The 13,245-nt window shown below is 44.4% G+C and overlaps 1 protein-coding gene across 1 annotated transcript in view; it reads right to left on the bottom strand.

Annotated features, from left to right (window-relative positions):
* Positions 1-13,245, bottom strand: part of LAMA1 (laminin subunit alpha 1) — a 123,150-nt gene that overhangs the window by 55,377 nt on the left and 54,528 nt on the right. The window contains exons 13-19 of the mRNA XM_070452669.1: positions 12,173-12,274; positions 10,192-10,403; positions 9,267-9,378; positions 6,513-6,623; positions 4,997-5,124; positions 3,925-4,011; positions 3,058-3,269 (exon numbers count right to left, since the gene is read on the bottom strand). Of these exons, the coding sequence (XP_070308770.1) occupies positions 3,058-3,269; positions 3,925-4,011; positions 4,997-5,124; positions 6,513-6,623; positions 9,267-9,378; positions 10,192-10,403; positions 12,173-12,274 (964 nt within the window). The remainder of the gene's footprint in view (positions 1-3,057; positions 3,270-3,924; positions 4,012-4,996; positions 5,125-6,512; positions 6,624-9,266; positions 9,379-10,191; positions 10,404-12,172; positions 12,275-13,245) is intronic.

The following is a 13,245-nucleotide window of genomic DNA, read 5'->3' as shown; positions in this document are numbered from 1 at the left end:
TATTTCTTATTCTAAGAGCTGAGTCCTTTGACTCAGGCGTTCAGGCCTGAGGTTGCAGTTTCATCTCCAGCCAGAATATTGATGTTTAAAGCTACAGAGTCCCTCACCTTATCAAAGTGATGCAATTTAACGAGTCCAAGAAAGGTTTAATTGATATTCATACCACAGCTGTCAATATGCACCTCATTTAAAATTTGTAATATGTGTCCGACAAGACATCCCAGGATGTGTACTATCTAGGAATGCTTGGGCTTAGAAAATGCACACTCTCTGTCCGATGGCATAATCATGTAAGAAAAACGTCATGAAATATCTCAGGCCCAGGCACACTGTGTGTGGCAGGCTTTGCAGGGCATACACCCGTCAGCTTGTGTCTGTCATGTTACAGTCAAAATGTGAAATAAATGAATTAACCTTCATAACAAACGCAGAAGGGGAGCACTAACATTTTTCTCTTTGGTGAGAAACCTAAGACTTAGAAAGATGATGTAATTTACCATAGATCACACAGCTATGTCAGGTTGGATGTACATAAAGCAAAATATGATGGAAAACTTGTAAATATGTTTGAACACTAAATTTTATGTAACCTAAATGTATATCAAGTAATTCCGATGAAAATTTAGCATCCTTATTATTGTTGTTGTTTAGTCACTAAGTCGTGTTAGACTCTTGCAACCCCATGGACTGAAGCCCACCAGGCTCCTCTGTCCATGGGATTTCCCAGGCAAGAATACTGGAGTGGGCTGTCATTTCCTTCTCCAGGGGATCTTCCCTACTAAGGGATTGAACCTGGGTCTCTTGTGCCTCCTGCATTGCAGACCGATTCTTTACCACTGAGTCACTTGGGAAGCCCACACTAATTAGGATGGGCTATAAAAGATGCATTGAATTTTGAAGACTCATCATTTAAAAAAAAGAAAGCAAACAAAAAATTAAATTAAAAAAAGAAAGCAGTCATCTCATTAACACTTTGAAAACTTGATTACATGATAAAATAACACTTTCTATATATTGAGTTAAATACATGTGTTATTAAAATGTATTTCATCTATTTCTTTATACTTTTTAAAAGGTGGTTCTTAGAAAATTTTCAATCACACGTATGGTTTGCATTTCTATCAGACACTATTGGTACAGAAAAATGATAAAAAATTACTGCTCTTATTGCTAGCAATTATAATTGCTACCATTTATTTACTGTCTAGAACTTTAAATTTGTTATCCCATTTATTTTTCAGAAAGGCCTAGTGTACACATATAATTATGTCCATTTTAAGCATGAGGAAATAGCAGCTAGGAGAAGTTAATAAATTTGCCTGATATCACATGGCTGCTTGGTGACCATGTAACCCTGGACGCTACCCTGTGTTATTCAGACCCTAAAGCCCTGAATCCACACATGTGCTTCCCTGCTACACCATCCTGTATAAGCTCCCCACTAGACTTGGGATTTTCAAGTCTGATAAAGTTCCAACTCCCATCACAATACTCAGCATCGTGCCTGGGAAGTAACAGACATGCAATAAATGACAAATGAACTATCATCAAGGTTTACAATAAGCACAAAAAGAAAAGCCATGAGAATGGTGAAGGCATTCTGTTAACTTTGAAGCTTTACACAATTACAGGTTATCATAATTATGATAATTATCATGTCCTATGATAATCAATCAAGGTGCTGAACCTCAGGTTCATAGCCCCAGGGCGATTAACACCTTGTTCATCTCTTGTGCTCCTAGGGCAGCATGTTTTCTGTATCACTGGCTCCCTCTTGTGTCTCTACGTTGTAATAGCATAGAAGGGCTTCAGTATTTATAGGAAATTATCAAAAAGGTGAAATCATCAAAAGGGGCTTCCCTGGTGGCTCAGATGGTAAAGAGTCTGTCTGCAGTGCAGGAGAGCCGGGCTCAACCCCTGGGTCGGGAAGATCCCCTGGAGAAGGAAATGCAACCCACACCAGTATTCTCGCCTGGAAAATCCCATGGACGGAGGAGCCTGGCAGGCTACAGTCCATGGGGCCGCAAAGAGTCAGGCATGACTGAGCCATTTCACTATCAAAAAGGTAGTGCTAGTGGTAAAGAACCCGCCTGCCAATGCAAGTGATATAAGAGACATGGGTTCGATCCCTGTGTGGGGAGGATCGCCTGGAGGAGGGCATGGCAACCCCCTCCAGTATTCTTGCTTGGAGAATCCCATGGAGGGCTATAGTCTACAGGGTCACAAAGAGTCAGACACAACTGAAGCATCTTAGCATGCCTGCATCAAAATAACATATCACTGCAATTTTTACTCTTTCATTCCTTTTTCAAGAACCATGCAAAAAATAAATCTGAGAGCTATATCAGTCCTAAGGCTATAAGTCTGTCATCCTGGGAATTTGAAATTTGCTTTTCTCAGTAACTGATTCTGCATGGTCTGTCATCTCAAGGGTCTGAGTTGAGCCCTGCAGATCGACGTGGAGTCAGCAGTTCAGGCAAAGACCGCTGAGATGTGCCAATTTGGGGGCGAGGGTCTCCCCATTTCCCACTCCACATCTTGAAATCCCATCTGCCTCAAGAAGCCCTTAGCATCTACCTGACAAACAGGACAGGCTTCCTTCACCTCCGCCGTCCCTGGGAGCAGTGCCAGCACTCTATGAGTACCACTTCCTCCTGAAATGGGAGGCTGAGTCTTTTCTAGGCCACATGACCTCCATTTGGAGTACCTGGTCGAGCTAACCCAGTGCAGATGGGGTCAAGTGACCTCCTGGGCAAGCACTGTTTGATGGTAGGTAGATGGATGGAGGGGTTTCCCCGGTGGCTCAGGGGTAAAGAATCCATTTGCCAATGCAGGAGACTCAAGTTCAATCCCTGGGTCAAGAAGATTCCCTGAAGGAGGAACTGGCAACCCACTCCAGTACTCTTGCCTGAGAAATCCCATGGACAGAGGAGCCTGGTGGGCTACAGTCCATGGGGTCAAAAAAGAGTTCGACATGATTTAGCGACTGAGCATGAGAACGAGATGAGTGGAGTCTTCACAAGGAGTGGACTCAACTGCAACAGCCCACACACTCACCACGGCAGTTCTTCGCAGTCACCGCATCCCCGTAGAAACCGTCAGCACACCTCTCACAGTGGGGGCCGTCGGTGTTCCCAAGGCATCGCAGGCATTCTCCGGTGACGGAATCACAGCTCCCAGGCTCCAAGAGGTCAATGTTGCCGCTGCAGTTGCATGGGACGCAGGAGTCTCCGGGCACTGTTGGGTTTCCATAGTAACCGTCTGCACATCTGTATAAAAGATGGAGACAGAGATGTGCACAAATGCAATTACTGTAGACTGCACCCCACCATCCAGGGACTCTCTGAGTGGTTAATCAATCAGACTGACTCTTTACCTAAGATTTACTGTGAGAGGAACGCGGCTCCCCGTTCAGGCATTCACAGATCCCATCACTCATTGTCAGGCATGGGGAATATGTACAAATAAGCCAACAATCTCCTGGGACAGGCTCCGGACCCGGGCAACTTGCCCACATCCCACCACTCAGGGAGGCCACCTCCCATGGAGACCAGCTGGACTTGGCACCAAGACTCACATGGGAAAGACAACCCCTGGCCTCCAGGCGCCAGGAGACACTTCTATCAAACTAGCTCTCACTTGTGGAATTATCCAGAGTAAAAGGACATTCAAATGTATGAACAGATGTACGAACTCCTGGCTGTTTCCCATTGTTACTGATGAGAACTCAGGTTAGCTCAGAGAGATCAAAGTATTCCCATGGACTTTCAACATTAATTTTCTAATTGATCGACTGGCTTCTCTGAGTCTATAAAATAATAATTACATATCAAAAACTATAAAGCCACACGTAACTACACATTTAAAAACAAACACAGAATTCATTGTAAACATTTTTGGAAACTGGTTGAGTTGAAGGAGTACCTCTCGCACCAATCCCCCGTGTATCCCGGGGCACACTGGTCACACACCACTTCGTCCCCATCATCCAGGTGGCAGGTGGGGCTGAAACTGACAAAGCAGCAGAGATGAATGCACTTCTCCAGTGAATGGTGCAGAACTCCTAAATATTAAAGTGCTTGACTTCCATCACTCCTGTCCTTACATACCTTCACTCCTTAGCCCAGAAATGAAGGCCCCCAGTCACACGGCCCACCTGGTGGGCACTAGACACTCCCAGTTTGTCCCTTGGCCTGGGCTGCGATTCTTCCCACTCTGTCTGGGCTCACCGGCTCACCCTCTATGCCCTCCTCAGCGGTCTCCTCCAGGAGGCCGGCTCTGATGCTCAAGCCAAGTTCCTCTCCTCCAGTCCCTGGGGCTGGGCTGCCTGCCTCAGAGCTGCCCACACTGGCCAAGAGCAAGTTCACTTCCAATTTCCTCTCCTCCTTCAAGTCTCAGATTGAGAGGTTCCTCAGGGCATCGCCCCTGGTAGATGCCCCCTGCACAGTGGATATACTTCCCCTGTCCTCATGATCACACAGTGGATGCCATGGTGCCGGCAGTCATGGCTGAACAGTCTGATGCTCAGGACACCTACCATGATACCCAGCACATACCAGGCACTCAATAAAGATTTGTTGAATCAACTTAATGAATTCAGTTCATTCCCAATGAGCCTCATATTTACATATTTTGGTCATCAGCTCAAATATTCCTGAAGCCCAGGAACAAGTTTTATTCATATCCATGTCCCCCTCTACTTCCTAGCCCACTGGTAGGCACACACACTGAAGGAAGTGATGATCAACATTAGACCAAGAGGAAAAAAGGCAGGCAAATGTCCTTGCCACCACACAACTTGCCTTATATACTTCAATATGTCAAACTTTTTTTAAAAGACAGAGTCTTTTCCTCCATCTCTAGTCCCAGTTAATTACCATGGGGCAAATTCACACTCTCATGGCACACAGGTCTTGCTCTGAAGACATGAGTTCGGGTCTGGATGGGGACCCTGGCCCCTCGGGGCAGGACGGGCTAGTGGAGGAGCCGGGCTTACTTGTTGGAGGCCGTGGAGAGCGGGCAAGCGCAGGGCTGGCAGTCCCCGGGGGTCCCTCGGGAAGGCAGTCCATAGAAGCCGGGCAGGCAGCGCTCGCAGTGGTCCCCGGTGGTGTTGTGCTGGCATGCCTAGGACACACGTGGAGAGGCTTGGCTCTGGCCCACTGAGCGAGCCTCAGAGTTACCCACAAACAACTTGCAGTCCAAGCAGAAAAAAAAGGCAAAACACTAAAGCAAGTCACCAAACACTCTGTGAGGAGAGGCTGCCTGTTTCCAGACTGGCTGATAAAATCTTTAATTTGTGAAAACAGGAAGCAAGAGACCTTTCACTTCCAACCACTATACTGGGGTCTCCTCTGAAGTAACAAAATGGATCAAAGAGCTGCTCTGGGACCCTGGATGGCAGAGGGTGCAGCAAGTGGACCCCCCCCCCAGCCCCCCCACAGCCCAAGTATGGGCAGAGGCCTCCAAACCCAAAAGGAAGAGGGAGAGAGCTTTTAAAGGAGCAACAACGTCATCAAGCAATAGGAAGCTGAGCTTGAGGAACTTATCGTGGGAAGTCTGAGTCTGCGTGCAAGCCATCCTTCCACGCCACCCTATAGACACTTCACTTATAGAGAACAAAGACACGAACAAAGAGCTAAATGAAAGCTGTCTTTCCAGAGAAACAGAAAAATGAGGCTCCAGAAAGAATAAGCAATGGGCGGCACCACGCCGAGGTCTTCCCCATGGGTCTGATCATTAAATTTTCCCTGCCCTGCTACTCAATCAATCTCTTAGGGAAAAAGCACGAACCTCCCTCTGTGCAGTGCGGGTGAATAGGGTTTGGCTGATTACCATACACATTCATTCCATCTCTGAGTGGTGAATCCATTAGCGCCTAGGAGTGTGGACTGGCTCCCAGGCACAAAAGCCTAAAAGAATTCCTGACTGAAGTTAAAAAACAAGTCTTGCCCTGTATCTGCCCCAAAGTTCATTCTCAAGATAAACCACATATTTGTTAAGCCCTGTTTCAACTCCTACTGCATGAAAGAGGAACTTGTTTGCAGAGTTCATCTGCTAACAACGATGAAACGCATTATATATCGCACAAATGAGTGAGATTATCAGATATCTTATTATTCTTCTTATGATATACTATGTAATATAATGTTAAAATCTCCTAGCACTTGCATTTAAAAGATCTGATCTTTTTTTGCTTAATCAGTGGACGTTTTCTACCTTTAAGTTACTTTTTAGTCTTGTGACCTAGATCATTATTTATTGTCCTAAGAAAAAACCTGTAGTGAAATGATACCTCCCTTTTCTATTATTACTAAAGCAACTTTTCTTCAAAATAAAAAAAAAGAAATAAAAAGCAGGAAATAGTCTATGTCTTGAATTTGAACCTCCAGATTTCCTTTGGGGTTCACAAAGGCAGGGATGTTCCCTGTGGAGGAAGCATTTTTTAAAAAATCCCTTCTGAGTAGAGCCAGGGCTTCAGGGTGGGGAAGGGGCACATGAGGTCTCAGACTCACAAAGCAAACACCATGAACATCACACTCAGATGCATGACCGTGGCATTCACAGGGCTGACAGATTCCTCCAAACAGTATTCCGTCCACGCGGTAATAGCCAGGGAGACAGGACTGCAAAAGAAGGACAGGTGACCATACAGGTGAAGGTAACTTCTTATGTAAAATGCAAATCATCTTTTCCCCAATATGATAGAAACAAAAAACCACTCAGTCTTCCATGAACAGAAAACTTATTTTTTTGCCTAAACATGCCATAAAATGCACCCATATGATGCATACAATTCAATGATTTTTTAAATTTACTGAGTGGTGCAACTACCACCATAATCCAGTTCCTTTTATGTTTTAAAGGCAGAAACATGCACACAGCAACTTAATAGCTATTCAGTAAGCCAGCGTACATCATAGGAGTTTTCCACTGCAACTTTCTTAGAAATCATGTAATAGTCATTTAACCAATATTTCAAATGGAGAGGATATTTTTCCCTCTACTATTTTTTCTTTTGCTTAAAATTATAAAATGTTGCCATCATAGTGTTAAATGCACATCTGTGTCAAATAGCATCAGTTTAATAAAACAAATGTTACAGGTGAGCTTCCCTTGGTCTTCCTGCTAGTCTGACAACTTGGAGATTCAGGGACAAGGAGTCCCCTAGACACTGTACTTCATGTCATCCTCCTGGCGACCCTGAGAAATTGACTCTCTATTTGACAGACATGCAATCTGAAACACGAAGCATTAGCTATGATCCTCGGTGCTCATACAATGATTCAACACCAGGTGTGCACACCTGCAAGACCCCTGTCCACGGGCCGCCCAGGGCAACAGCAGACAAGAAACGCATCCAGAGTGCAGGTTGGGGGATGATTAATTTGAGGCTGGCACACTCCCTTGGGGCCATGGCACAAGGGGGTATGGGTTTGTTTTCTATTGTTCTAAGGATTCTTAGAGAGTATTTCATTATAGTAATAACATATAATGCCTTCATTCACACTGATCTTGGGAATGTCCCCTATCACCTCCCACAGCCATGCTCCCCTGGGGACAGCAGGCTTCTCTACAGATGCGCATTGAGCAGGCAGCCGCCTGGGGGTCTGTGTGGCAGCTACAGGGCTCCCCCAAATTCCATTCTCAGTGAATAGCTGCCTGATTCTTTAAGTCAGCTTCTGAGCAAGAGTTGGATTACAGAATGAGTTCTGCTTGACACAAACCCCAACAAAGAAGACTTGAGCTTCCTGTTCCTGCCTGAGCATCATCCCACACACACCCACACTTTTGCTCCAAAGCCACACCCACACCAGCACTTTCCCCCAAAAGCCCTGCTCACACCAACATTGCCTTCCAAAGCCCCGCCCACGTGACCTCCAGCAGTAACTCCCCCTCCCAGTCTAGCTGGCAAGGCTCCCACTTCCATGGTTATCTCTGCACTACCTGTGGCTCCCCTAAGCCCACATCCACATACTATGAGGTGATCTGAGGGTCATTTTTCCATTAAGCAGGAGACCCACAGGGATTAGGACCTATGAACTCTTGTTGGTCCTAAAAATAAATGAGATGTAAAAAAAAAAAAAAGGTCTTTGGTCCCCACCCCATACCAAAAAAACTTTGCAAAATATGAAAAATAGAGATAAAAATATTTAATTAAATATCTACATCAGGAAGTTTCAGGCCAACCTTATTAACTACAAAGTTAGTAAAGGTAAAAACAGATTATAAGTTAAATGTTCTCACTTTGTAAAAGTGCAAGCCAAGAAATCACAGCCAATGACAAATGTTCACAGTCATTCATGGGCATGTGAGAGGACCTCGTGGCAGTTGTCAGGGGTGGAGTTCAATTCCTAATATGACCGCTTGCTAGCTGTGTGACCTCAGTCAAGTTCCTTAACCTCTCTGTGTCTCTGTTCCTCATCTGTGGAACAGAAAGTATGTGAAGGGCCTACCTGATAGGGCTGTTCTAAGGATTAAACAGGGTTATATGTGGAAAGGGCTCAGAACAGTGCCAGATACATACAAAGTTCTCAGTAAGAGAGAGTTATTATCAATATGGATGTCCAAATAATTCAAAACATACTTCAAAATTTTTAAGCAAAACATTACTTTTAGCGATGAATGTAAGTGTGGTTTTATACACTGACTATGTGATGTGGAGACAATGTAAGTAACAGCCAGGGGCCATCAAAGGTCTCCACACAGGGCTGGCTTGGCTAAAGCTTTCCAAGTCAAGTGTTGGTAACTGGTAAATGTTCAGATACAATCGAAGTTTGAGTCTCCTTGGGAATGCAAAATATGGCATGGGTGTTGAAACTTTCCTGCTGACTAAGCCAGATAGTGACACCTACTGAGGGTATTCCCAGGGGCTTCAGAGAAATTGGATTTATTTTTTTAGTTTTTTAAAGATCTTTTTGATGTGGGCCATTTTTAAAGTCTTTATCGAATTTGTTGCACTATTGCTTCCCTTTGGTTGTTTTTTTTTTTGGATGTGAAGGACACAGAATCTTAGCTCCCTGACCAGGCATCAAACCTGCACCTGCTGTGTTGATAGACAAATCTTAACTAGTGGACAGCCAAGAAAGTCCCTAGATTTCTTTAAGCAATGTGTTTCCTATATTCCAAGATCCCTCAAAAGTCTGAAACTTAGAAACACTGGGTTTCCAAAATTAAAATTCAAACGTACATCATGACATCACCTTTGACGCATTTTTTCCACATAGGAAGGAGAAAAGGAAGCAGATAGGAAGGAGGAGGAGGGTTACCTCGCAGGAGATGCCCGAGTACCCCTGGGGACACTCGCAGTGCTCCACCTCCGTGGCCAGGGACAGGTCTATGACGTTAGGGCTGGCCACGTCCAGAGAGACAGAATCCAACCTACCAACAGACAAACAGATGGGGCCCGTTACACAACTTAACATGCTTGCATGAAGCATCTAAAAACCTCAAAGAAGACGAATTCCTAAAAAAGGCTTAATTCAAACAAAATGATTTTTTTTCTAATTAAAAAGGTGAATGTGTTGTAAGTAACAAGAGATTTTCATAACAGAACATTTTCTGGGAGCTGTCATTAGTCCCTGGAAATGCCTTCGAAATTTGGAAAAAGATAAGCTACTGCTCAACACAGCTGAGGCAAGGCTCCGCGGGGCCCCTTCCAACGAATGAACTTCAGAAGAACAAGCCCAGGCAGTCGAACTCTCTCTAGTGCAGAGACAATGTCACTGGGTGTGCAGTTCTCTTTGGTTTGCTTTAGCCGTATTCTTTGTGCACACTCTGACTGGTGTTGCCAGAAACAGACCTTCTCAAAGTAACAAAACGACTAAGGCTGAACTCATGAGCTTCAGTAGTCTGTGAAAATCTAAGACTATTAACATCAAGAGGGTGAAAACTAGGTGCAACATTGCTGGCAACTGTCCCCTCATTTCTCAGAAAACCGCTCTGCAAATTTCTGATCCTGACACCAAGTCTATTTCCTACTAGATACATTGGTCATGGACAACTCTTCTTATACTTTCGATAAAATTATAGTAATAAAAAATAATTCCAAGACAGACAGTTCCATTAGCTGTGTCCTTAAAATTGTCAGTATATTCAACTTAAAATACAATAATGCATAAAATAGACAATTCATAAACTATGCAATACAAAAGGCAAGACCACCATAAGTTTTCTCTCCGCACCAGTACACACCTGTAAAGAGCTGCCTTGGCAGAGTTGTAGTTGGCTCTGATCAAGAGATGGGTCACATTGGCGAGGACGGTCATCAGCTGGTCACGATCTATCTCCCTCTTGCTCTTGAAGTTTCGGAAGTTCTCTGGCACCAGTCTAACCACGTTCAAGTACTCTTCGTACGGCTGCAATAGCAGGCCCTCAGCCTGGGTGCTTAAAGTGATTCCGTTTCCCTAACATTTTTAAAACAAGGAGGAAATACATTCATGATTCATTTTCATGATGAAACACGAAAAGCAAATTTTGTATTCAGCCACCTGGCTTTTCATATCTTGGCCAAACGTGTAACACTATCCATGTAACCCTTGGTCCAGGAGGATCAGAGATATTTCACTGTGTTCCTCTCAGAGGAATGTGGATAATAAGTCTAAAGACTGTGCCTCTGCTAATCTCAGAGAAGAAACAAAGGCAAGCACTAGACCAAGCATTCCTCAAAGCAACCAATCTGATACCCCTCATCTTTTTTTTAATTGAAGTACAGTTGATTTACAATGTTTCAGGGGTACAGCAAAGGCCAAGGCCTTGCTGAGTTTTTTGTTTGGTTTTGTTGCAATTTTTATTGGAATATAGTATCTTAACTCATTTCTGGACACAAGCATTTAATAAACCTCCTGATTCCTAGCAATGTAAGAAAATACCTATTAAAAATCCACAAGTTCAACTCATTGTCAGCCATTGCTGGCATTCTGTCACTAAAGAATACACACCAATATCTGGTATGTTGCAAGTTTTTAAGATAGCCTGGATTTTAAAAGTCAGTCCATTAGTTGTATCTGATGGATGTAGATTTGTCTCCTAGTTCACTTTATGTCACGAGCTAAAACTGTGAACCTAACTTCCTCTTACTGGTGGGTAATAACTGAAAGTAAAGATTTCATTTTCATGCTCACTTCTTAAAAGTCATAAAAGTAATCAAATAGGAGCCCATTCACCATCATGTGTTTTCTGACCTATGTGTGTACCCCCAAGGGTGATGCTCATGTTCCATTTTTTCACAACCTTAGGTTTTGTTTATACGGAGAGTTTGTTAACCTAGTCTGTCAAATAACAATTAGGAGAATACCTATTTTAATTAGAAATTTTAATCCTTGTAAAATGAATTTCAAGGACCGACATGACAATTAGCATTTCTTTTAGGAAACCCCATGGTGACTCAGACGGTAAAGAATCTACCTGCAACACAGGAGACGAGGGTTTGATCCCTGGGTTGGGAAGACCCCCTGGAGGAGGGCGTGGCAACCCACTCCAGTATTCTCGCCTAGAGAATCCCCATGGACAGAGGGGCCTGGTGGGCTACAGTCCATGGGATCCCAAAGAATTGGACACAACTGAGTGACTAAGTACATAGTTTCTTTCCAATGTTGTGTTAATTTCTGCTGCACAACAAAGTGAATCAGCTATGTGTATACATAGATGCCCTCTTTTTTTGGATTTCCTTCAGGTCCCCACAGAGGTCTGAGAAGAGTTCCCTGTGCTGTGCAGTCGGTTCTCATTAGTTATCTGTTTCTTTTTGTGATGGGAGTGAGAACAAGGATGGAGGGGACAGAGGCAAGATAAAAACAATGACACGTCTCCTGTCCACACACAGACCCTGTGCTGCCAGACCCTGTGACCAGCCAGACTCTGGTCACTCAGTGGGGAGGACACGCCCGGAGGGGCGGAGGGGCTCCAGGGCTGATCAGGCAGTCCCCACACGGAGGAAAACCTTCTCCCCTTAGAATAGACACCTCCACTACAGGATAAAGGGAAGAGCTACAGTGAGGACCCCGGGGCAGTTCTGGAAATCCTAGTCTCGGGGGACCTGAGAGGCAGACCACTGCTGAAAGCCCTCCTGGCCCTGAGCTCCTCGCTACATCGCACCCCCTCTTAGACACTTCCAGTCATAAAACTGACCCTCGACGAAGCCCTCTCAGCTCTAACACAGCGACAAGAAAGCAGTTACCTTAATGATGACGTCGGCGTGAGACAGGGGGTCACCGTCCGCCGCGTCCACTGGGACCTCGTAGGACACCGTGTACTTCAGGAAGCCACCGAAGGCCGTCAGCTGGAACCATGAAGGGACAGTGAGCACCGAGAGGAAGGAGCAGAGCGTGTGGTCGGAGGACACGGTGGCTAGGACTCATCTGGAAACTGCTAGACTGCAAGGGGTCCCCGAGGCCCCCGCACGTAAGGACTTCACATTAAAGGCAATGGACAGGAAGCGTGTTATACGAATCTTCTGTTTAACTGACATCACCAAATGCAGGATATTGTTTAAATGCACAGAAAATGCACTCCTCCTTAGAGCTAACGAGGTAAGTGACTATGAACTTCTGCTAGTCCAACAACAGACTTTAATTTCATGGAAGAACTGCAGGGGGTGGGGAGTTTGCCCCAGGACTATAGTCTCAACATTTGGTTTCATCACCCTGCTTGTGGGAGAATGACAGACACATGTGTGATCAGCCAAAGGAAGGACTACGGGTTTTCTCTGACCCCATATCCTTTAATGTAAAAGAGAGAGAGATTTTTTTCTGCCAGCTATAGTACAACAACACAATGTTCAGAAGCCAATTTCTGCACCATAAAAAAATTGAAGAGGTGATCCCCAGACACACAAACTACTGAATTTTGGTGATAAGACCTCATTCTAAACAGAAAATGACTTCTAAGATTGTAATTTAGTGAGGAAAAGCAATCATTTTCAAAAAATAAACACCATTTAAGCATAAACAAAACAGCTATAAAATTTAAAATGTAACCATCATATTAACTAGAAATGGACTATGGCACGATACCTACACCATGACTTAATCCAAAGGCGAGGCTGAGGCGGAGGCTAAGGCGAGCAGGGAGCCATAGCCATTAAGAGATATTCCACTGAATATATTTTCAGATCAGAATCTGGAGAAGGTGCACAATTGGTGAGGAGGGACAGGACCATGTCACAAAAGGCAGAAGTTAAATCATATCAACCAACTTCCCACTTTGTAGAATCCCCTTTGAGCATTTTCTTACAATGGAAAGGATCCTATC

Source organism: Odocoileus virginianus, chromosome 22 (genome assembly GCF_023699985.2).
Source record: "Odocoileus virginianus isolate 20LAN1187 ecotype Illinois chromosome 22, Ovbor_1.2, whole genome shotgun sequence".
Taxonomy (NCBI): Eukaryota; Metazoa; Chordata; class Mammalia; order Artiodactyla; family Cervidae; genus Odocoileus; species Odocoileus virginianus.
Note: the sequence above shows the minus strand (reverse complement) of the source record. Positions and strands in the feature narration are given on the sequence as shown.